Raw genomic sequence first — 25,826 nt, forward strand, 5'->3', positions numbered from 1 at the left:
CATCAATAGAGTGGATACAGACATTCAAAATAATAGAGTAGGGAAAAAATAAGATGCAAAACAGTATATTCCATGGACATAATACTGTTAAAGAACACAGACATACACGTACACGCATAATCCTTTTCTTCTGGTAGGACACACAATAAGGTTAATAGTGGCTATCCGTGGGAAAGTGAGGACAGAGAAATTAATTTTTTCTTTTTTTAAAATATTTTATTTATTTATTTGACAGACAGAGATCACAAGCAGGCAGAGAGGCAAGCAGGCTGGGGGTGGGAGGGGTGGAAAGCAGGCTCCCTGCTGAGCTGAGAGCCTGATGTGGGGCTCAATCCCAGGACTCTGAAATCATGATCTAAGCAGAGGCTTTAACCCACTGAGCCACCCAGGCACCCCGAGAAATTATTTTTCTATCTGCCATTTCTATATTACTTATATTTGTTATTAGTATGTAGTACTTTAATGTCAGTAAACAAATGCATTAGAAAATCTTAGACGCAATAATTAAATTCTGTGGGATAATATCTAACACAGAAACCTCACAACCAAGTTACTGTACTGGGCCAAAATATTATGGCTCAGTTTTATTTATTTTTTTTTTTTATTATTTTTTTTTTTTTAAAGATTTTATTTATTTATTTGACAGAGAAAGATCACAAGTAGGCAGAGAGGCAGGCAGAGAGAGAGGAGGAAGCAGGCTCCCTGCTGAGCAGAGAGCCCGATGTGGGACTCAATCCCAGGACCCTGAGATCATGACCTGAGCCGAAGGCAGTGGCTTAACCCACTGAGCCACCCAGGCGCCCTTATGGCTCAGTTTTAAATCCTATTTTTGGTTGCTCTATTCAGTAGCTGTGTAGACAAAGTTATGACCCTAGACTGGTCTATAGCTCTGTAACAAGGTCCTCCAGAGTCAGATGAGAAGGCAGAGAATTCAGGAAATAAACAGGCATGTTGTTCCCCAGAAAGGCACAATTACAAGAAACTGAGCTACTATTCCCAAAGGCTGAAATAAGCTTCACTTACAGCAGTTTCCACTTTTGAAACTCAGTCTGAGCAGGACATTAAGCAAGGTTGAGACTAGAAAAGCACCAATGACAGAAACCTAAATCAGAACTCTAAAAAGATAAGCTAAAATCCAAACGTGAGGAAGAGCACTCTAGAATCCATATGTAACACCAATCAAAAGGGGAATGGAAGGAAAGAGAAGTAAAAATGTTACTCCTCTTCTCTATATTCTGCACTCCCTCCCCCACTTCCACTGCCTCTCACTGTTGCATTAACCGGACTTACACTAGACTGACGTCAGTGCTGACAAACCAGACAATATTTCTAAACAAGAGAACAAAACACAAATATTTAATATTTCCAATTTTAAGTCTAATTATAAAAGAAGTTACAGAGGATGCTATGGTGCTTCATATTGCTAAATTTCAGGCTACTTTTCATCTTCCTCTTAAACTCTCTAGGACAAGGGCCCAAACCTTGGATTTAGTATCAGTGGAAGTAACAAAAAATGTTAGTAATTCAGGTATTGTTCATTAAGAAAGTATCGCTTTACTTACAGCCTTAGGAGCCACATATCCACCAGGTGCCATGCCTATTCCCGTGGAGAGTTCAAACAGGTCATTCAGACCACTGCTGACCACAGCAGGAGTAGGTGAAGGAGCAAAGGTTGCAGGCACTGATGAGGGGATGAAGGACTGTCCCACCTGCAGGGAAAAAGGCAAGGGGGAGGGAAACCAGGAAAAACAGATTAATAGCCCTTAACATGTTGCTCTGTATTTTAGTAGTATTGATAAAACAGTAAGAACATAACATAATTACAATATTCTTGGAGTTCAATTAGTATATTCTTTATCCTCTTAATCATCACAGTTATTTTTTCATCATTGATAAGGTACAAACACTCTTTAGAAGTTCTATCAGAAAGTAATCAGTAGGACCAGGAACAGAGTGATCCAAGATCTTTTCTGTTTGTTTCCAATTTTAGCTTCCATGATTCTGTGCAAAAGGCCTACAGGTACCCTAATAGAGGGGAGTCTGTTTCTATAGAAAGAAGAAGCATCCAACTTAGAAAATAGCTCTTTTCCCACGTGGGTGCAGACATTTAGGCATAAATATCTAGTAGGAAACTCTCCTGGGTGGGGGAGCTGGGTGGGGGAGATAGATATTCATAGCCCCCAGCCTCAGTCACTTACGAGGAGAGTCTCCCTCTGAGTCCAGCTGACTCTCTCAAGTTCTTTGTAGATGACACAAGAGAATAAGAGCTTTCTCCAGTCAAGATGGGAGGTTCCACTTCCTTTAGCTCTTTAATGTCAGGAAGACAAAGATCTCTGTAGACACCAGAGCACCAATCCCTAAAGATGTCCCTACACCACATGTGGTGTATGCCTCTGAAGAATCCAAGTAACCCTATGCTACTTTCTACCCTTCATACACTGCTATAGAGGTTTTGGTGTACAATGCTAGACAGCAGTGGTGGCTCGTCTGAGAATGTGTGCATAGGAAAGGCATCAAACAGGTGGCAGCGCATCCCATGGTGAAAAAAACGGATGGCACTTACTGCCGGACTTCCTCCAATGCCCCCGCCAAGGTCACTGCCAAGCTGAAAGAGAGAAAGGAGAGAGAGGAGAGAGAGGTAGAGTTGATTTAGCTAAGTACTAGATGCCCATATAGAATCTGTATATTGCTCTACCAAGTTGCTGGGAATACATGCTGTTCAACTTGACTCCCAAAGCCTAAAGAAATTCTAGATTGCAAAGAAATACGTTCTAGGGCAACTGAGTAGCAGTACTGATGGTATGTGCGAGTTCTGAGAAAACATGGAAAGAAGATGGAGCTGGGACATCTCAGGGATGTTTCAGATCCAATCTTCCCACTGGGGTACATAGGCACAAATTTAAACCAGATTTAAAGATTTATGTATTCCAAGAAGCTCTAACTCTAAGCAGTAATGTCGTGAAAGTGTTTTATTTTTCTCCTAAAAAGAAACTTAAGGGAGAAAAAAAAAGCAAAGAAAAACTAAAATGTGCTTTGATCTACAAAACCTGCTTTCCCACTGAGAAGGTGGGAACCAAACCAGTATTGAGCAATTTCAAGCTTCAAAAATTATAGGAGGAATAAGAGTGATTTTTTAGAATTTAGAACTTTTGTAAGAAAGAAAACAGCTGGGACAGGTCAAGATACCCTACCCAGGGAGGAAGTAGGAAGGCATGCAATGCTTCAAATCTCTTTCACAGTCGATAGTACTAAGGAGAAATGCTGTGAGTTTTCTGGAGAGCATGTAAAAGGATGCTAACTATTGGAGAATTAGATGGACTTAATTAGCTCGGTGACAGGAAAATCATTCCACACAGTCTTGAGCTGGCTTTTCTCCCACTCAGGGCTCTGACATAATTCATCCCAAAGTCAGGCTTCCATGACGAAAGCATTAAAGAAGAACTGAAGCTGAAAACAGCTGGCGTGAAGAAATATAAAACATATACATGACCAACGGTGCTGTATAAAAAGCAAACACCACCTTTTTTGGCTACAGTTCCACATCTGCCTCTTCCCTAGTTCTCACTGTGCATCTGAAATTCTTCTCTGAATCACCAAATGCCTTGTATGCTCTACAAACACTGTTTCCTTTATTATCTGTCATTTAGTGGTAGAAACTTGGAAATCTCCATGCTGTTGTTATGTTAAAAAGCAAAACCTTACTGGTTTTCAGAATTTGAGAAAGGATTTTATCTTCTCAGTGAAAAAAATACACGAAACAGGGTTGCTAAAATCTAAATAATAATCTATCCTGAAAAACACTGAAACCTATGACAAAATCCCGTTTCCACTATGACAGAAAATGGGCTGGGCAGATGCTTCATAACTAGCATTAGTAAGCATTCTCTTCACTAAGATACAGAGCACTCCAAACTTTGAAGAGTGGTTTCTAGAACCTGGTTCCTGAAGCTTACTTAGTGGTTGAAAATAAGCCAAAATCGCATGTGTAAATAAATAAAAAGGTCACCACAATGAAAAATTTTAACAACTGGAAAAGTCTGAAAGCAAATAGAAAAGATATCACACATCTGCTTTTTTTCTGGAAAGCACATATCTGAAAACCACGTTTTATTCAAACAAACACTTATATAACATCAGCTGGATACAAGGCACTATGGGGAATGTAAAGATGCCAGGAAATGAGGGGAATATGTAGATGAATAAAATCCAGACTTTGCAAACTGGCAGGAGAAATAAAACATGAATGCAAAACCACACAGAATATACTAAAGCAGGGGAGAAAAAAGGAGAGAGACACAGAGAGAAGTACTGAAGGGAAGAGTTTCCTTTTGGCTGAAGAATAATGAAAAGCTACAAAGACGTGGTAGTGTGGGATTATAAAAGCAAAAAGGGGGAGGTTATTTCCCAAATAGCATGCACAAACACTGTAAAAAAAAAAAAGAAGAAGAAGAAAAGCAGGATCAAGAAGAAGGAGTAGGCCAATTAAACTGAGCACAGGGTAGATATGTATAAGAAAAAAAAAAGTCACAGAATAAATTTGCAAAGACAGGCTGACTATGGGAGGTCTTTAATTTTTTCATTTCCCCTTCATAAAACCTTGGAAGTTTCATAGAATAAGATCTAAACTTTTTTTTTTTTTTTAAGATTTATTTATTTATCTGAGAGACAGAGATCAGAAGGAGTCAGAGAGGCAGGCAGAGAAAGGTGGGGGAGCACACTGCCTGCTGAGCAGAGAGCCTGACGTGGGGCTCGATCCCCGGTCCCTGAGACCGTGACCCAAGCGGAAGGCAGAGGCCCAACCCACTGAGCCACCGAGGCGCCCAGACCTAAACTTTCTAAGATTACTAATAACTACTTCAGTTATGTTCTATTAACTATGGTTTTCAACCTTAGATACACTATTAAATCAACCACTTGTGTGTATGTATCATATAGGGCATTTAAAATACTGATTCCAAAGTCTCACCCCCAGAGGTAGTGACTTAATTGTTCTGGCGTGGAGCCTGGGCATCAAAATTTTGAAAAGCTCTCCTAAGTGATTTTAGCATTTAGATAAGCTTTAAAACCAATGCCTTAGATAATTAACTAATGTTTGGAATCAGGAAAGATTTACCTGTTTGAAAATTACTTTGGAGCTAACTCCTGAATAAGAAAGCTAGACCTTAATAAGGAAGAAGAGGATGCATCATGTCTAATGCATCATGTCAACCTAATGCTTTAATCTGCTTTGACTTTCTGGTGGGCTGACCCCTCCTTCCCTCCACCATTCTCCTCCCTTCTGGCCGGGCTTACAATCCAAACTTAAAAGAGATGGAATTCTGCATGGACCTGATTGACACTCAGTGGCAAGGACCAACACACCAGAAGAGAAACAGCAGTTTTATCCAATATGCTAGATTCAATAAAAGGCATTGAGAAAAGGCACTTGCTGGTGGGGTTACTTCCAAAGGAAATAAAGCCCATGTACAGCCCTTATTTTCTTAGATTTCATTCTTGTCTTTGAGTATTATAGGAACATTATCTTAGCTGGATAAGATCTGAATGTACTCTCCCCACCATGCTGCTTGTCAATTTTATTCAAAAACATGAAAGAAACTGAAAAGCAATCCTAATAGTCCCATGTTTATGTTTAGTATGTCAGCTACAACTCAGCTTCAACACAGAATCAAGAACTCTGATCTTGAGATAGGATCCAAAGGCCATTAAGAGACACGTAACAAAAATATAAAGGTTCACCTAACTGTGCTGTTATGTCCAGAGAGCAGAGGGAAAGGACAATTTCAACACATGTTTTCTACCGAGCAAAATTGTAACTTATTCAGACTTTATTCAGCATCTTTCCTTTTGACTAAAGAAGGTCCTGAGGGAGGTTATTATCCTCCTCCTCTCAGAAAATCTGATAAGTGTGATAGCACAGTGATGGGCAAAAGTGAGTAATGAAGAGATATCAGCAAAGATGGGAGCCAGGGACCCAGGGAGCAGCCCCTCCTGTCCACAGTGACAAGCAGGATGATGCACATGGTAGTCAAGAAAAGAAGAAAGCCGCAAGGCGCAATAAAGCACAGAAAAGTTCACATGCTGGCCCGAACGAGCCATTAACCATGTTGGTTCAGTTGCTGGTATTATCTGGAGCCAGACAAGATGCATCTGCCCGGTCACACTTATCACATAGAGTATAAAATCAGCCAAATGAGGACCTGTAAAAACTGGGGGTATCTGTTACACAGTGAGCTGGTGGGAGCCGAGTGGAAAGGGCTAGGTGTGCAGGGCATGGCTTTAATCTCCATCTTAGGTGTCCAGCTACTATTGTGTTTTAAGTGTCTCCTGGAGTTAACCACTTCCCACTGTTCCCAGGATTACCTTTTAAAAAGCTGCCATTTTCTATGGGGGTTTGGGGGATAGGAAAGGAATAAATGAGACAAGATGGGATTGGGAGGGAGACAAACCACAAGAGACTCTTAATCTCACGAAACAAACTGAGGGTTGCCGGGGGGAGAGGGTGGGGGGAGAGGGTGTACGGGGAGGATGGTTGGGTTATGGACATTGGGGAGGGTATGGGCTATGGTGAGTGCTGGGAAGTGTGTAAGCCTGATGATTCACAGACCTGTACCCCTGGGGCTAATAATACACTATATGTTAATAAAAAGTTTTTTTTTAAAAAGCTGCCATTTTCTCCATGAAGGAAATAACGTCAGGATAGAGGAAGACAAAGAAAGGCAAAGTGCCGATTTCAGCACAAGAATATTTCAAATGCTGAAAACTGAGCAGAATTTTCCTAAAGGTGTACAGCTGATGCCCACATCCAAATGGTGGCATGGTTAGTGGTATATAAGCCATAGTGGTTTGGTTCCCCTCATCCCCAATCTAAATCATAGTAGTTATAGTTATTAAATGGCACTGATAATAATACTAACATTTGGCTACTGCCAAAGAGTGGCTACTTTATCATCTCTGAAGTAGTGCTGAATTAGGCTTGGTTCAGGTTGTGTCCTTGCAGTGTTAATCAAGTAAACGGATGGAAAGCAATGATTTCATGGTGACTTACAGTAATTTACAGGTTAAAGGGATTTCATCACAGTTACGTGATCTCTGAGACGGAGCCAGGTTGAGTCAAAAGTTTAAGCTCAGTCAACCCACAGCTCTAGTTCAGCTAGATACCAAAAGGAAACACCCTCATCCAATGGCAATATACTACAATAACAGAAATACAGAAGGAGAACTCATGAGTAAGGTTCTAGAAGGCAACAAATCCACCTGACTCCAAGAAGTCTTTTATAGGAGTATCCAAATGAGATGGCCACTAAATAGACCAAAAGAAAAAAACATCCCATAATGATCACAATGGCTGATTTTGCTCGGTTAGCCCCCTTCAGGTATAGACCTCTGATCAGTCCAAAATAGACCTACTTTCTTCTAAACCTACAGTGCTAAGTATCTGAAAACATTCTCTTAATTAGGGGTGCAGATCTTAAGCTCAGAAATTTCTCTGCTTCTATCTAGTGTTACTACCTTTTTCATGTGATGCTTTTCAGAATGTATTTAATTAAAGGGAGCCTAAAGGAATGTTTCCGGTCATATAGCTTACTGACAGTTCTCTTATTCAGAAGTCAAAATAGAATGGTGTAAAAATAGTTTACAGCAATTGCCATGATAAACGATGAAATTGAGACCAAAATCCTACTGGGGTCAAAAACATCATTCTGTGTTTTTTCTATTAGGATTTTATATTTTAGAAGGCACATACCATCATTTAGGTAAAAATGTAATTTTCAGCTGTCTGGCTACAAACATTAATTTGATCTTCAAAAAGCTATTCAGAAAAGCATCATAAAATATAACTAATTAAATTGGTGAAAAGAATCTGTAACCATGCAAAAACTATTAAAACTAATGGCTAAGAATGGACTTGATATGAAACAGTATGAGTTGAGATCATATAAAATCATCCAAAGCCTCCCTGGCTTAATAGAAAAAAAGGCTTATATCAACAGAAAAGTAGGGGGATGTAAAAGAATACTTCCTGAGATGGGACAGGGGAAGAATGTGTCACTACTGGTCTCTTTGGTCTGAAAGAATCCCATGATGAATATGGTAAAAGTCCACAGGAGAAGCTATGCATCCTGTTTAATTTTCTTTTGCAATACTTACTACCTGACTCTTTAGTTGTTATCTCTCTTTCCTCTACTAGAACACAAGCTTGCAAGGGCTAGTCACAACTATATTCCCAGTACACAGAATAAAATCTGATATAGAATTAGCACTCAAATATTGATTCAGTGAATGGATGTTCTATTAACCATACAAGCAGGGATACTGGCAATATTACTTCTCAGGGAGGTAATTTGGAAATGAATCATTTTATTGGAGAAAATTATCACAAAATGGACAGAAGTCTGATGAAACCGTTTCATCAACTGGCCTAGCGCACTGTATTGGCCCTGACATTTCTAACACACAGGAACAGAACCAGTTAGGGAAAAAAGGGACCCAACCCCCAGCCCAAGTCCTTTTTAGAGAAGAAATGTATTACTGTCTGAACAGTTCTGATAGCAAGTCTTCCACAGCAGAATGCCCTGTGCATCATTTACCGGCTCTGAAAGCACTGGTGTGTTTTGTATCACAGCTCACCATGAATATGGTAAGGAATCTGACAAACAGATGAGAAGATCTGATATGATTTCATGGCTCTACTTACAAGAGGGTAAGATGAACAATCTTGTTCCTTTTGTTGCAAGATAGATGTATGAACTTATCCAGTCCTTCTTTTCACGAATGAATACACTTCTAGCCTTTCTCAAATGTTCCTAGGCCTCCTAGTGGCAAGTCAGCCCAAACTCATATACCCAGAGGACCCGGGAGGTACAGTGAGAAGAGGCAGAGGGCAAACAAGCTTTGTGTTCTGGCTTAAGCATTCATGCACTTTTATAGTCTAATCCTTAACACAGCAGTGTTTCGTCGGTGTTGACTTTGCTTACCATCACGTAAGAATGATATTGCAAGATGGATGAGCCGAATTTTTTCTGCAGCTACAAATGCCTCCTGCACTTTGCTGTGTACTCCAGACACTTTGTACCCCGTCTGAGCAGGACCAATGTGAAGTGAGACTGGACTCTATTCTAGAAGATGACAATAACAAACTGGAGGAATCTCAGGAGAGTCCTGGGTTCAAATATTGATTCTGAGATTGCCTTGCTATGCCACCTTCAGTTTCCTTTTGAAATGGGGCCCAATATAATTTCCCTGTAGAATTATTTTGGGGATTAGAAATTATAAAAGTTCTAAGCACAGGAAACTAGAACAGCAACAGAAACTCAGTATTGGGTAATTATTCCCCCAAACTGTCTGATAAAAAGACAGTGGTACAGAAGCCACATTAACGAATTTACCAGGCAAAACTGGGCTGTAATTCACAAACACTTCTTCCAACACCACCAACTCTAAAACTTAAGCTCTTTAATCATTACAAATCTTTTTCAGAGGAAGAAACAGGAAGATGCAAAATGAGTATGTAGTAGTTTAGTCCTATGGGCTAAAAAAAACTAAGATTATTACTAAAATAGTACCTGACTTAAAACTTCTGAAAAGTAAAAATAAAAATCTGCAAGAAACAGGGTGGGAGGGTGCACTTATCATGACAAACACTGAGAAATGCAGAGAATTGCTGGATCACTATATTGTACACCTGACATTAACACTGTACGTTAATTATATTGGGGGAAAAAAACAAATAGAGTGGGAGGATTTGAAAAACATACACTGCATTTAGGGCAAGGCAGTTTCTCCTCTAGCCCACACTATTCCAGCTGGGCACACTGAAAGGACATTTTTCTGGCTGGAAAACCTCTGTCAGCAAAGAGAAAGGGCACTCTGGATAATGCTTCCTTTCCGGTCTGGATGTACAATAGCACCATTTATCTAAATAGAAGAATGCACAGCACCTTGGATGAACAAAAGGCTGTAATTTAGCCAAGGCCTCTGCTGACAGCCTGAAAATAAAGGTGACCAAAAATAAAAAAAAAAAAATCAAGATTCAATTATTACTTTAGTGAAATCTCACAGATGTCAGAGTTAGTAGGAAATGGTCTATTTTTACAACATGTATGCAGGAGACATACACATGGGCCTCAGGTCACCTCCCACACTACACCAAACCAGGATCTGCACCATCAGTAAAGTCACACTACCCAGAATGAGCACTTTCTCAGATTCCATATCAGAGGCAACAAAAGACCTACACAACATTTCTCAAACTACGAAACAAAAAGACTGAAGCAACTTTTGTAAGCCTACATTTAGACAGTACACTGTCCTGCTTCACATGTAGAACCCATCAACCATGTAAATTTTACTACATTCAACCTACATCAAAGTGAGTTAAGTTTAGAGTAACAGAAGGAGGAAAATATCCACAGAGTTCAAGCAAAAGAGAATACACTAAGGCAGGTAGAAACTACAAACAGGGATATTTCAGTAAGGAGACTTTTGAAAAGAATATGGAGAAAATCCATTTTGATTTGAGTCTTGTGATGAAAAAGCATTCCATTTTAAAAATCTGAATCTCTTCCTAAATCAATGATTTTCAAAGATGCCTGCCTCTAAGATAAGTAAGAATCAACTAGGAAGCATGGAGTGTGTGTATTTTCTTTACATCACACCAATATCTCCCTCCACTCACTTTTCTTTGTTTAAAAATCACAGCTCTTATGGATCACTATTATTGATGGAAGAAGGATGGTGTCTTCAGGTATGTTGTGGCAAACAGTAATAATGATAAAGTAAATAAATTAACAGATAAGTACTTCCTTAATGACAATTCTAGAAAAAGCCTCAATTCACTAAATCTTAAAATTCTGCAACAGTGAAAGAAGGTAAATAAGATCTAATGTAAGGATCACCAGAACATGAAAAGACAAGAATAGCTCCCTAGGGAATTTTCAAGTTTTAAGACAAAAGTACAGAGGGGCAACTGGGTGGTTTGTTGGTTAAGCGTTCAACTCTTGATTTTGGCTCAAGTCAAAATCAAAATCAAAGGACTGTGAGATTGAGCCCCATGCTGGGCTCTGCACTGAGCACGGAGCCTGCTTAGGATTCTCTCTCTCCCTCTGCCCCTCTTCTCCACCGCAAAGGTGAAAAGAACCCTGGGACTGAGCAACTACATCTAAATTGGTCAAATTCAACTTTTGGTCAATTTCTGGTTGGCTGGACTACCTCACTGCAAAATATAATAAAAATGTCCTGGGGAGACAGGGAAGGAGCCGAGGTAGTCAGAGAGGACTGTTTTTGTAGAAGGTACTGAAGAGGCTCACCTGAGTATAATTCTTCAGTAGAAATCATTGCCTTGGCTTAGAGATGAATTTTTAACATCTCTACCAAACTCCATTTGGAACTTCATTTGACTCAATGTTCTGAACCTTGGATGCAAAATTAAAATAACCTGGCTATCTTTCCAAAATATCAATGTCTAGGTCCTGTCTCCCAGAAATTCTGTTTAACTGCTCTAGGACTGGGCCCAAACACTGACAGCTTGTTTTTCTGTGTGTGTGTGTGTGTGTGAGAGAGAGAGAGAGGGGGGAGGGGAGACAAGAGTCGGGATAGGGGCAAGGGGAGAGGGAAAGGGAGAAAACCTCAAGCTGACTTCCCAGTGAGTGTGGAGCCTAGACGCAGGGGTCCACCTCATGACCCTGAGATCTTGACCTGTGCCAAAACCAAGATTCAGACACTTAACTGACTGAGGCACCCAGGCGCCCTGATAGCTTTTTAAAAAAAACTATGGTACTAATGTGAGACTAACTATGCAGCTGGAGCTGAGAACCCCAAAAGCTTAAATAAAAGGTCTGTAGCTGCCATACTTCATTAGCAGCATGCCACTGGCCCCTGTGGGTAGGTTCCCTTAGACAGCAATGATAAAAGCAGCAGTGACCACACAGAGACCTTGCGGCCCACCCTTCTGAAGTGAACACTGCAGTAACCTGAGTGCTCCATGCCAGATGAGCACATAACTCTAACCCAGGCCAAATTTTACATCGGGGTCTGGGTGAAAAGCTACCACTCCCAGCAACACTATTCTTCCTAGCCAGTAAAAGAAGGCCCTTTCCTTCTTTCATTACTATCCAAAAATAATTTTAGGAGTTTCTTGCCCTCCCTCAATTTGGGGCAGAAGAGAACCCCTCTTACCAGGAGTGTGTTTACTGCTAAGTCAGGAGAAAAAGGCATCTGGGTTTACCAACAGCTACGGGTCAAGCACCACACTGAAGTGGTTCACAGTGGTCCCAGAAATTGTACGGTTTTATGCAAAATATGGCCCATGGAGCCAGGAGCTTGTTAGAAATGCACTACTCAGTCTCATCTCACACCAACTAAATCAGAGTCTGCCTTACACAAGTTCTCCAGGAGATACATAGGATTTATACAGACTTACATTATAGTTTGAGAAGCACTGCCGTAAGGAAAAGATTCACTCAAGAAACAGCACTATCTATACAGATTAAGTAAAAACTCTGAGGACTACTTCCTTCTTTAGATAATTTACAAAACAACAATAAAAGCATTTTAAAACGGCACAGTCTACAGCTGCCTTGGAAACTCACCTTCCGTGCAGCCAGATTTAGGCTTTCCTTGTGATGTTCTCTTAAAAGGATCTTAGTTCTCTGAGTGAATATATATTTAACTCCGTACAGATCCAAAGCAAAAAGCGCCTTTACTCATTTTGATATCTGAGATATATTTGTACCATAGAATAAGCTGAAAACTGTATGACTTTTCTAGGGCTGTAACACCAAGTATACCATTTTGAATCCTGAAGTCAGGAAGAGGTAAAATACAGAGTTACATCAGAACATTACTGGGCCTCCATAGCAAAAAGGCTGTGTGATATTTACAAATCCAAATGGGAAAACAATGTACTCCCCACCCCCAAAAGAACATCCTTTACAAAAAGAAATAAAAAGGCCCATGTGTGATTCTAGCTACCACAACCTAAAAATTTAACATTTTTTTTCCTATTTGAAGTAGCACTTGTGGGAATTTTAACAGATGAGTAGATAGTTAAACAAAATATAAGGAAGAAAACTCATGGGCATTAAGGGCCAGCAATTGCTAATACAAAGCCACACGGAAATATCACGTCCCTTTCTTTCCATGCTAAAGTGGGTCAAGAAATAAGAGCGTAAAATCCAGACAACATTAAAATACAGGGCCTCTTTCTTCCCTCCCTCCTTCAAGCTTAATTTCTTTGTCATTTTTAGGTTCATGTTGTCAGCCACCAGGTAAATTAATAAATAGGGTTGTTAAAGGATAAACTGGAGTTGAGGAGGATGTAACATTTAACTTGTGGGTGATGTGTCAACAGAACAGGAAGAGCTATTTCAAAGGTTACATGGAATGTCTGGGAGAATTCATTAAAATTTCAGTATTCACTTTTTAGTCTCCTGAGAGATTCCACAGATCCTTCTGAGTCGACAGGGAGGCTGTGTAGCCAAGCAGAATGATCATATGAGGAAACTATTCTTACATAATTGGTCAAATCCACTCATTAAAGATATGAATATAAAAAGCAGATGCTTCCATTCCCAATAAAGATAATAAGCGCTACCTGCATCCCTATGAGCTGGTGTCTATGGCTTGGTTAGTGTACAGACTCCAAAAGCAGTGACTTTCCATTAGTAAAATGCACAATTCACAGAGATATGACTGTAACCCTATTTTCTTAAAACCTCTGCCAGCCAAGAATTAAATGTACCTGTATTGGCTGGCATAAATCCCAGACATAATGCTCCTCCTAACACAGAAGAGAAAAGGCTGGTGTGTGTAGCAGAAAATGAGGCTGTTTCATTTATGTAATCTCTGAGAACATATTTTCCTATCTATGGAATGTCTTCCAATTTCTGATGTTGGGAAGTAAGTTTGTTGGCGTCTTTGCAGACAAACATGTACAAGTGTCTAGCTAAAAGAGCTCCTCTAATTCCACAATTGGTTTGTAGAGAGCCATATGTTGTGACATATAATATATACACATATACAGATATGTGTGTGTGTGTGTATACATACACACAAATAAATAAAACTTATACATAAGTTATTTTTATGGCCTTCTCTACACAGATGGAAGGTCATCCTTAATATTTCTCATTTATCTTGTATAGCAACGAAAACTAATTTTAGTTCCTATTGGTGGCACATATTCACAGATACTCTGGACTTTGGAGCCTTTTATTATTAGAATCCTGGAAGCTAATTAAATTGGAAGTATGGGTAGGAGGAAGAAGGGGGACAAATAGAACCAATCAAGCAGTACTCCCCAACTGTAATAAAGGTTCATTTTTTACACAAATGTTTCATAGGGCTGCCTCAAAACCTTTCAGAATTGGGGCATAAATCAATAAAATATAAAAAAGGCAAAGATTTGAAAGCCTCAAGATAGGATGATCTCTATGAGGTCATTTAAATGCTGTTCAGGGAAAAAGGAATTATAGGGGCTATCCAGAGTTAATAAGCAAGAGGAATAAGCAGCTCTGGAAAGAACACTAAATATTAAGATTGCTGAACAATAGGTTGGCTAAATATTGAAAGTTCTATTTAGAGGCAGGACAACAAAACAATCCCGCATAGTTGCAAACATGCCCCATAACAATTAATTAATTGACAATATCAAGTAATTCCAGGAAGACAAAAAATCCTGTCCTTTATCACAGGACATTGTTCTGCTCATCAAGGAAAGGTCTAGTTCTAAAAAGCTGAATAATCTAAAGCTCTTTAGCTATAAAGAATTTAAAATCATGAAAGAAAGAAGGAAGAAAGATACTTACCAGACTATCTAGTCCTCCTCCCAAGAGATCCACTGCTCCCATCTGCATGGAGGACACCTGTGGCACATTGACTGGGGGACCGAGGTCAAGGTTTAAAAGGTCTCCTAGAAGGTCACCTTGAGAGGGGATGACCTGAGGCTGTTCCAGGTTCGTGGCAGTGGTGGTGCCAACAGGGCTGTCACCTGCATCAGTGCTACAGTGACATACACAAGGAAGGGGAAAGGAAAAGTCAGTTTTATCCAGGACATAATAACAAGGCGTAAGTGAATAACAGATCTGTAAGACACAGGAGGAGGGGGCGCCTGGGTGGCTCAGTACCTTCTGAGCCTCTGCCTTCAGTTCAGATCATGATCTCAGGGTCCTGGGATCCAGCCCCGTGTTGGGCTCTTTGCTCAGTGGGGAGCCTGCTTCCCTTCCTCTCTTTCTCTGCCTGCCTCTCTGCCTACTTGTGATCTCTGTCTCTCTAATAAATAAATAAAATCTTAAAAAAAAAAAAAAGACAGGAGAGAAAACAAAAACAAAAAATAAAACTTACTTATCTTTTTAGCAGTATTATTTTTTAAAAGATTTTATTTTTAAATAATCTCTATACCCAATGTGGGGCTCAAACTCACAACACTGAAATGAAGAGTTGTATGCTCTACCGACTGAGCCTGCCAGGCCCCTCAAAAAAACTATTTCATAATCATCTGCTCATGAATAGGAAGAGATGACTGCAATTCTTATCTTTATCAAAATATGGGTACTAAAATGAAAATAAATGTATACTATATAGCCTCAGCAGTCAGTTTTAACTGAGCACCTAAACTATGATGGAACACCCTAATGAGAACCTTAGGGCCATATTTTTAAAAAAGGAAATGTATTTCGTTTGTCCTCAAATAACTTAAACAACAAAAAGCAGCATGTACAAAATGACTGCAAAGCACATTCACCGTGTAATACAACAGCAGAAATGAGTACTATAGGAGTGTCTGCAAACTGACAGGATATAGCTGAGAAACAGAACAAGTCAGGTAGAGCTGATTCTAAAAGCTTCTGAGACTGGTTTTATGACTAGATTTTGAAGAAAAGCACAGCTATGAGGAAATAACAGGGAGAGACTTTCCCTAAAGGAACGGATGGTTTGTGCCAAGGCAAAGAAATGAACAATGTGACATTAGGAGTGGTGAAAAATTTATATCGGCAGGAACAGAAACCGGGATTAAGATTTTAGGAAAGAGAAGATGATGGGCGCCTGGGTGGGTCAGTCGTTAAGCATCTGCCTTTAGCTCAGGTCATGATCCCAGGGTCCTAGGATCGAGCCCTGCATTGGGCTCCCTGCTCAGCGGGAAGCCTGCTTCTCCCTCTCCCACTGCCCCTGCCTGTGTTCCCTTTCTCACTGTGTCTCTATCAAATAAGTAAAATCTTTGAAAAGAGAAGATGCGAGAGAGAAAACTGAAAACTAGCCTGGGAAGTTAATTTTTATGATAGGCAATGCAGAATCACTTTGATTTGTTGAACCAAGAACTAAAAATAACATTACAAAAACATTACTCTAGCAGCTGTGTGTCAAATGGACTGAAGTTGGAAGAATGAGTATGGAGATCGGCAAAGAGTAAGCTAAACTGCTACTGCCACTGCACAGAAAAATAAAAAGTGGTGAGTTCCAAGAGATAACAGATGTTGTAGGGTCAACTGGGCAGCTGTGTGAGGAAAAAAAATGAGCCTTGACTCTTGTACCTCACAAAATAAAAATGAAAGAGACAAAGCCAACTAAGTGTGAAGGGAAAAACCTAGGAGAGTACCTTGATGGCCTTGGAGAAGACAAAAGCTTCTACAGAAAACACTAGGTATTAAAGGAAAAAAATGATTATCTGGACTTCACTGAAACTGAGAGCATCATTTCTTTAAATAACACCATCTAGAGAGAACGAAATAAAGTATATTTCACAGACTACAAAAAGATGCTCACAACGCATGTATCTGACAAGACATGTACCAAAAATCACATAAAATATTCATATAAATCATTCAATTATTATATAAAGAATTCCTACAATGAAAAAGAGAACCCATTAAAAAATAAGGAGAAGATCTGGCATGTCACAAAACAGAATCTACTAGCAGTCTATACACCTGAAGAGGGACTTAAGCCACCTCTACTCAACAGGAAAATGCAAATGAAAACTAGAGCAAGACTCCATCACATATCTGCCAGGATGGCAAAAATGGACATGACTGACAACCCCAAGTGCCCACCAGCATGTGGATCACCTAGAACTCATAGACTGCTGGACGTGCACACTGGTACGATCTCTTGGGAAAACTGGCAGCGTCTCCTATAGCTACATATACATCTATTCTGTGACCCAGCAATTCCAATCCTAGTTGTACACACAAGAGAAGTAAATATGTAAGTCTAAGACATACACAAGAATATTCATAGCAGTTTTATCCGTAAGAGCCCCAAAATGAAAGCAATGCAAAGGTACATCAAAAGATAGAAGTAAATTGTGGTATATTCAGGCAATGGAATACTATACACCAATAAAAAGAAATAGAATTGATTTCTATTGTGTTCAAGAATAAGCAAAACTATAGTGACAGAAGTCAAAACAATGCGGGCGCCTGGATGCTCAGTGCTAAGTGGGTTGAGCCTTCAGCTCAAGTCATGGTCTCAGGGTCCTGGGATCAAGCCCCGCACCAGGCTCTCTGCTCAGGGGAGAGCCTGCTTCCCCCTCTCCCTCTGCCTGCTTCTCTGCCTACTTGTGATCTCTCTCTCTCTGTCAAATAAATAAATAAAATCTTTAAACAAATAAATAAAAGAGGTCAAAACAATGGTTATCTTTGGAGAGTGGGTATTAACAGCAAAGGGGCATAAAGAATCTTCTGGGTGCTGTAAATATCTGATCAATGCAGTTATGATTGTATATATATGGAAAAACCTACTGAGCTATACATTAAAGGTTAGTGCACTATTAAGATTATTATAAATGATAATCAATTTAAAAAGTGGAGGAGGGAAGGGAGAGGGGAAAATCCTACAAAGAAAATTCTACGTTCAGATGGTTTCACTATGAATTCTTCCAAACATTTAAGAACAAAGTTAAACCAATCTTAGACACTAATTTTAAGAGAAGAGAGAATGACAATTAAGAAAATCCCATGGTAAACTTCTGGGAAATAACTGCATAATTGTCATCAAAGCAAAATTTTTAAAAAGGTGAGGTTTTGCTAAAGTAGACAACTATTTACCATCTTATCCCCTGCCCCAGAGCAGCTGACAAGTTTTAGTAAGCGATAGCCAACTAAAAACCACCTTTTCCTTTCCCAAGTGATTTTAGAAGATTGTTAAGTAAGCATTTTTAGATCTCTAGAAGAGTCAGAATAAAGTTTTACAGTGTAACTGTATTAATGTTAGCGGCACAGCACTTTTTTTTTTTAAGATTTTATTTATTTATCTGACAGAGAGAGACACAGCAAGAGAGGGAACATAAGCAGGGGGACTGGGAGAAGGAGAAGCAGAAGCAGGCTTCCCACAGAGCAGGGAGCCAGATTCGGGGCTTGACCCCAGGACCCTGGGGTCATGACCTGAGCCCAAGGCAGACACTTAAAGACTGAGCCCCCAGGTGCCCTGGCATAGCACTTCTTAACTGAATGCTGCAGAACAGAGGTAGGTAATGTCAGTACTATTATGGATATGCCATTTGCAGCAATCAATCATCCCAGTTTATTTCAAAAGGGATTTTTATGCATTTGTGTTTCCCTTAAAAAGACAATACAAGTACATGGGGTGCCTGGGTGGCTCAGTGGGTTAAAGCCTCTGCCTTCAGCTCAGGTCATGATCTCAGGGTCCTGGGATTCAGCTCAGGTCATGATCTCAGGGTCCTGGGATCGAGCCCCTCATAGGGCTCTCTGCTCAGCAGGGAGCCTGCTCGCCCCCCCCCCTTTTTAAAAATATTTATTTATTTATTTGACAGAGATCACAAGTAGGCAGAGAGAGAGGAGGAAGCAGGCTCCCTGCTGAGCAAAGAGTCCGATGTGGGGCTCAATCCCAGGACCCTGGGATCATGATCTAAGCCAAAGGCAGAGGCTTTAACCCACTGAGCCACCCAGGCACGCCCCCCCCTTTGCCTGCCTCTCTGCCTACTTGTGATCTCTGTCAAATAAATAAATAAAATCTTAAAAAAAAAAAAAAAAGACAATACAAGTACAAATGCAAACACACACACAGATTATCTAAAAAGGAACTACATAAGGGATTGTGAAGGTAACAAATTATAAAGAGACTATTAATCAGATAAAGACCTTATGTAAGAGACTGTTTCTTTTTAGTTGAAATACTGGTCCTTTTCTTGTGCTCTAGAAAGGGTTGTTTTTATTGGTTGATTTCGTTCGCTTCCCCCCTCTGAGGATCAAAAGTTATCATGAGAAAGGTAATATAAATGGTCTATAAATATGGTTACAGAGGCAAGTTAAAAAGAAAATCGGTACTCGGTGCTCAGTGGTTAAAGCCTCCGCCTTCAGCTCAGGTCATGATTCCTTAATCTGTTCTGTTATTTTTTTGGTCTCTATTTCATTTATTTCTACTCTAATCTTTACTATTTCCTTCCTTCTACCAGCTTTGTGCTTTCTTCTTTCTCTAGTTCCTTTAGATATAAGATAAGGTTGCGATTTTACTTGCTTCCTGAGTTGGCCCCAGGAAGGTACTGCTATAATCTTCCCTCTTAGAACAACACTGCTGCATCCCAATTCTATCTAAATGCTCTCATCAGAAAACACAGGGTGAATGAATGGATAAAAAAGCAAGAGCCACCTATATGCTGCCCACAAGAGACTCACTTCAGACCTAAAGACACATGCAGACTGAAAATGAAGGGATGGAAACACATTAACCATGCAAATGGAAGCAAAAAGACAGGGTAGTAATACTTACACTGGACAAAACAGACCTTAAAACAAAGACTGTAAGGAGAGGAAAGATGGACACCACCTCATGAAGAAAACAATCTAACAAGAGAATACAATTATAAATATTAATGCACCCAACATGGGAGCACCCAAATACAAACTAATAATAGACATTACGTAAGAAACTGACAGTATTTCAATAATAGCAGGGGACAACAACCTATTTACATCAGTGGATATATCATCTGCAAAGAAAACCAATAAGGAAGCAGTGGCTTTGAATGACACATAGGACCAAATTTTTTTTTTAACAGATATATTCAGAACATTCCATCCAAAAACAGAATACACATTTTTGTGTGATTCCAAATGCACATGGAATATTCTCCAAAATAGATCACATTGTAGGTCACAAAACAAGTCTCATAAATTCAAAAAGTCTGAAATCACATAATGCAGATGACCACATGATCACAATGATATAAAACTAGATATCAACCACAACAAAAATTCTGAGAGAAGAACATAAATACATGGGGGCTGAACAAAATGCTCCTAAACAATGGGTGAGTCAACCATGAAATCAAAGAAATAAAAAAATACATGGAGACAAATGAAAATGAAAACATAACTGTCCAAAGTCTTTGGGATGCAGCAAAAGGTATTCTAAGAAGGAAGGTAAAAGCAATATAGGCTTACCCCAAAGAGCAAGAAAAATCTCACACCTAATCTTAATCTTAAATCTCACACCTTAAAGAGATAAAAAAAGAACAAAGCCCAAAGCCAGGAGAAGGAAGGAATCTAGATGGTTTTTTATAAAACAATCCTGCAATTATTTCATTTTTAGCTTTATAGCACAAAAGGCCTATCTGCTAATGTTATCCATAAGCTTCAACCAAAGTTACACTCAAGGCAGGGGCCCCTGGATGGCTTGGTCAGTTAAGGTGGTAACTTCAACTCTGGTCATGATCTCAGGGTCCTGGAAGCCAGCTCCATGTTGGGCTCCTTGCTCTGCAAGGAGTCTGCTTCTCCCTTTGCTATCCCTTCCTGCTGCCCCTGCCACTTATGCTCTCTCTCTCAAATAAATAAATAAAATCTTTAAAAAAAAGCAAGCAAGCAAGCAAGCAAGCAAGCAAGCAAGCTGAGGGTACACAAAAGCTTTCTTCTCAATTTTCAGCCCTGACAAGCTCTCTACCCTCAGCTACAGATTTAAACAACTCTCAGACTTTAACAGTTTAGAAGGTCTTCACCATTTTCTAAAGCCATTATCTTATCTACTCCTACATTAGAACACAGAGGGCCTTTCACCTATTATGTTTGTGGTCACTGCTATTCAGATGAAGCCCCTAGGGCAGTACAGCAGGTTTGTAAAATGCACAGCAAGTTCTTTCCTAGACTATAAAAGCATGAGAAACACCAACTCTGTCTAGAGAGTTACTTCTCACTCAAAACCTAGTTCAGGGCACCTGGGTGGCTCAGTGGGTTAAGCCTCTGCCTTAACCCCCTCGGTTAAGGCTCAGGTCATAATCTCTGCTCAGCAGGGAGCCTGCTTCCCCCTCTCTCTGCCTGCCTCTTTGTCTACTTGTGATCTCTGTCAGATAAATCTTTAAAAACAAAACGAAACCAAAAACCCCATCTAGTTCACCTGCTTACCTCCCGTGATGTATTGGCAAGTGTTTGCGATGGATTCCATGACTTCCTTCCACAAAAGCATTGGGAGGCTTATGGTACACGGAAGCCAAAGATCCAATGTGGCAGATCAGCTCATCCAGCAGAGTTGGCTCGATAAGATCTGTCTCCTCAGAGATCAGTGGCTTCTCAGACAAGACTACTTCTTTGGCTGTGACAGGGTCCGTTGAGAGAAGGCGCCAATAAATATAGCCCCGGTCTCGAAGGTCAGGATTATCAGAATCCTAATGAAAGGTAAGGGCAAGAAGGTTTAAATGGAACTTTTCTCCATACAAAAACCCAGCCTACTTAACTTTTTATCAAGGCAATGCTGTAATGATTTATAAAGAGTTGGCTGTTAGGATATTTAAACTCAGGTGCCTAGCTGGCTCAGTGAGTTAAGCATCTGCCTTCGGCTTAGGTCATGATCCCAGAGACCCAGGATCCAGCTCCCTGGATCAGCTTCCTGCTCAGCTGGGAAGCCTGCTTCTCCCTTCTCCTCTGCACCTCCCACCCCATTTGAGCGCTCTCTCACTCTCAAATAAATACGTAAAACCTTAAAAAAAATATTTACACTCAACTTTGTTGTAACACAGTCATAATACTACAATCTCTAATGCTTCAAGGAATTTAAATATAAATTGAGATGGGTTAGTCCTAAGACGGAAATTCAAGGGAAGTTGGGAAAAGGAAAACAGAAGTTTAATCTGGTAAAAATTAATTCCTCGAGAAGGCCTTGGAACATAAAAATGACGTTTTTTTAACTGCTAAAATATTAGCAGGATTACTCATGAAATATACCTCACAAATATTTCACCTGTACTTTCTTTCCTCATTCAAGGATTTACTAAGTATCTCCTGTGGTTGAGACACTAGGCTCTGGAAGTAAAGGATGACAACACACAGTGCCTGACTTTGACACGCTCTGAGTACTAATTATTACCATACAGAATGGGAAGTACTATTTTTTAAACCAATAAAAAATTTTCAAAGACAGCATGAAACTGAGTGCTTCCCAAAGGAGTGACATTTTGGGGGGGGGGGACAGAAGGAGGAGAATTTTTTTTTTTTAAGATTTCATTATTCAAGAGAGAACACAAGCAAGAGGAGGGGTAACGGGGGAAGAACAAGCAGACTTCATGCTGAGTGAGAAGCCGGACATGGGGATCAATCCCAGAACCCTGAGATCATGACCCCATCGAAGTCAGACACTTAACCGACCAAGCCACCCTGGCACCTCCACAAAGGGGTGACATCTTAATTTTTTTTTTTCTGTAGTAGTTTTAAAATAATTTTATACATACTCACTGCTAAGAAAAAAAAATTATCAATGCCACATCACAATTAGAAATTTGTAATATAAAAATAAGTCTCTGATGCTCCTCGCTGGCTCAGTTGGTAGAGTTAACAACTTTTATTCTGGGGTCATGAGTTCAAGCCCTATGCTGGGTGTAGAGATTACTTAAACACAAAATCTTTAGGGGCGCCTGGGTGGCTCAGTAGGTTAAGCCTCTGCTTTCGGCTTATGTCATGATCCAGGGTCCTGGGATCGAGCCCCACATCAGGCTCTGCTCAGCAGGGAGCCTGCTTCACCCCCCCTCTCTGCCTACCTCTCGGCCTACTTGTGATCTCTCTCTGTCAAATTAAAAAATAAAATCTTTAAAAAAAATCTTAAAAACTTTAACAAACAGGGGCATCTGGGTGGCTCAGTTGTTTAAGCGTCTGCCTTCAGCTCTGGTCATGATCCCAGAGTCTTGGGATTGAACCCCACACTGGGCTCTCTGCTCAGTGGGGAAGACTGCTTTTTCCTTTCCCTCTGCCCCTCTCCCTGGCTCAAGCTCTCCCACTCTCTATCCTACTCTGTCAAATAAACAAATAAAATATTTTTAAAAATAAATAATTAAAATAAATAAAAATTTTAAGTCTTCCCAAACATCCAACCCTTCCCCACTTTAACCCTCCAGTGTGATATGTATCCTTCCAGAAAGCTCCTCAGCATACATGTATTCATTTTATACAAAACTAGTTTCACATTATTTACTGCGCTGCAAGGTACTTTCCACATTAGCACATACACCTGCAATTTTCCCTATATATACAGCACCGCATTATCACTAAGGCCTTTTTTTTTTTTTTTAAAGATTTTATTTATGTATTTGACAGAGAGAAATCACAAGTAGATGGAGAGGCAGGCAGAGAGAGAGAGAGGGAAGCAGGCTCCCTGCGGAGCAGAGAGCCCGATGCGGGACTCGATCCCAGGACCCTGAGATCATGACCTGAGCCGAAGGCAGCGGCTTAACCCACTGAGCCACCCAGGCGCCCTCACTAAGGCCTTTTAATGGACATTTAGATTCCTGCCTCTTTCTCCCTCCCTCCTGCCATTCATTCATTCACTCATTCATTCATGTGATCATTAGGGAGTGGAAATAAATATCCTGGTATCTACCTCTCAGAGTATGTGTATACGGTGGCATGTATGACCATGCTGTTCCACTGCCACAACAGTAAGTCCCTGTTGCAGTTATCTGTATTTAAAATACTACAAAAATATTTTCTTCAAAATTGGGCCAATCTGAGTGCTTCCATGTGAGCTGCTAAGTAAGCAGATGAACTGGTTTATGATTTAGCCACGTAAGGCACTTAGCATTCATCTTTTTTTTTTTTTTAAGATTTTATTTATTTATTTGACAGAGAGAGATCACAAGTAGGCAGAGACACAGGCAGAGAGAGAGAAGGAGGAAGCAGGCTCCCTGCTGAGCAGAGAGCCCAATGTGTGGGGCTCGATCCCAGGACCCTGGGATCATGACCCGAGCTGAAGGCAGAGGCTTTAACCTACTGAGCCACCCAGGCGCCCCAGCATTCATCTTAATACGAGCAGTGAACCCAATGGTTTTGACTACATGGTTTTATATGGTTTTTCTTCAGTTATATATTATTTAATTTGCATCCACAGTGGATTACTGGTTTAAAAAAAAAAAGCATAAAGAATACCAAGATACGGCAAGTTAGTTAATAGAGTATCAAAACTGTAAACATAACTTAAGATAATCTTTATCACATACACAGGGAGCATCACCAGAAGTACATATATATATATATCATACATACACACCATATCAAAATGTTTGTAGTATTTGAAATGCCAGAGTTAAAAAAAGGAAACAGTGATAGTAACCAATTTAAATGATTTTGTTTTGTTTTTGAGGAGTCAGGTAATTCATTTATAAATAGCAGCCTGAAACCTCCTCAGATTTTCATTTGGAAACAAACTTTGAAGATTATAAAATATAAATAAACTGGGGCGCCTGGGTGGCTCAGCGGGTTAAAGCCTCTGCCTTTGGCTCAGGTCATGAGCCCAGGGTCCTAGGATCGAGCCCCACATCGGGCTCTCTGCTCGGCTGGGAGCCTGCTTCCTCCTCTCTCTCTGCCTGTCTCTCTGCCTACTTGTGATCTCTGTCTGTCAAATAAATAAATAAAATCTTTAAAAAAATATACATATATATTTAAATAAACTGATTTTTTAATAGCGTAGAATATGAGTTTCTCAAAATAACAGGTCAGGAAAGCAATCCTACCCCAGCTTTTGTTGATACATAAATTAAAAGTTAAATCTTTTTTTTTTTTTTTTTTTTTTTTTTAGATTTTATTTATTTATTTGACAGACAGAGATCACAAGCAGGCAGAGAGAGAGGAGGAAGCAGGCTCCCTGCTGAGCAGAGAGCCCGATGTGGGGCTCGATCCCAGAACCCTGAGATCATGACCTGAGCCAAAGGCAGAGGCTTTAACCCACTGAGCCACCCAGGCACCCTAAATGTTAAATCTTAATTTATATACTCAATCTCCAAAGCATACCATTTGAAATTCGTAGACTAATTATGCTTTTTATTATATAATTAAAATGAATAATGCACCTCATTGACTGGGAAATTCAGTCTTCTGTCTTTACAAATTAGTAATACTGATGAGGTATTAAACTTTAAAATACAATTTAATAATATATTGATTAAAATACTTTTTTACTTCAAATTATTTATTTCCTCCATTGAACACATACTTAACCAAATGGCAAAAAGAAAAAATTCCTGTGGGTATTTACAAAATTATGTACATCTATAAAAAAAGGTTTGAGGACTTCTCCTCCCCTAACAAATTCAAAACACTGCAATAGGGCAAAATGCTGCATACAGAATCAATGGATTAAAGGGTAAACAGACAGGGGGTGCCTAGATGGCTGTTACGTCTGACTCTTTTTTATTTTTATTTTTTAAAGACTTTACTTATTTATTTGAGAGAGAGAGAGCAAGAACGAGCTGGGGGTGAGGGGAAAGGCAGAGTAAGAAGCAGACACTCCACTGGGCAGGAAGCCTGATAAAGGGCTGGATCCCAGGACCCTGAGATCACAACCTGAACTGAAGGCAGACGCTTAACAGACTGAGCCACCCAGGCATCCCCAGTTCAATC

The 25,826-nt window shown here is 39.9% G+C and overlaps 1 protein-coding gene across 2 annotated transcripts in view; it reads right to left on the reverse strand.

Moving 5' to 3' along the window:
* Positions 1-25,826, reverse strand: part of AP2B1 (adaptor related protein complex 2 subunit beta 1) — a 126,636-nt gene that overhangs the window by 43,918 nt on the left and 56,892 nt on the right. Inside the window, exons 13-16 of one of the 2 annotated variants that reach the window (XM_004747125.3) lie at positions 21,351-21,610; positions 14,805-14,997; positions 2,564-2,605; positions 1,563-1,709 (exon numbers count right to left, since the gene is read on the reverse strand). In XM_004747125.3, coding sequence (XP_004747182.1) covers positions 1,563-1,709; positions 2,564-2,605; positions 14,805-14,997; positions 21,351-21,610 — 642 coding nt within the window. The remainder of the gene's footprint in view (positions 1-1,562; positions 1,710-2,563; positions 2,606-14,804; positions 14,998-21,350; positions 21,611-25,826) is intronic. The other variant, XM_004747126.3, reaches the window with a different exon arrangement.

The sequence above is a fragment of the Mustela putorius genome, unplaced genomic scaffold (assembly GCF_011764305.1).
Source record: "Mustela putorius furo isolate JIRA1106 unplaced genomic scaffold, ASM1176430v1.1 tig00003962_pilon_pilon_pilon, whole genome shotgun sequence".
Classification (NCBI taxonomy): domain Eukaryota; kingdom Metazoa; phylum Chordata; class Mammalia; order Carnivora; family Mustelidae; genus Mustela; species Mustela putorius.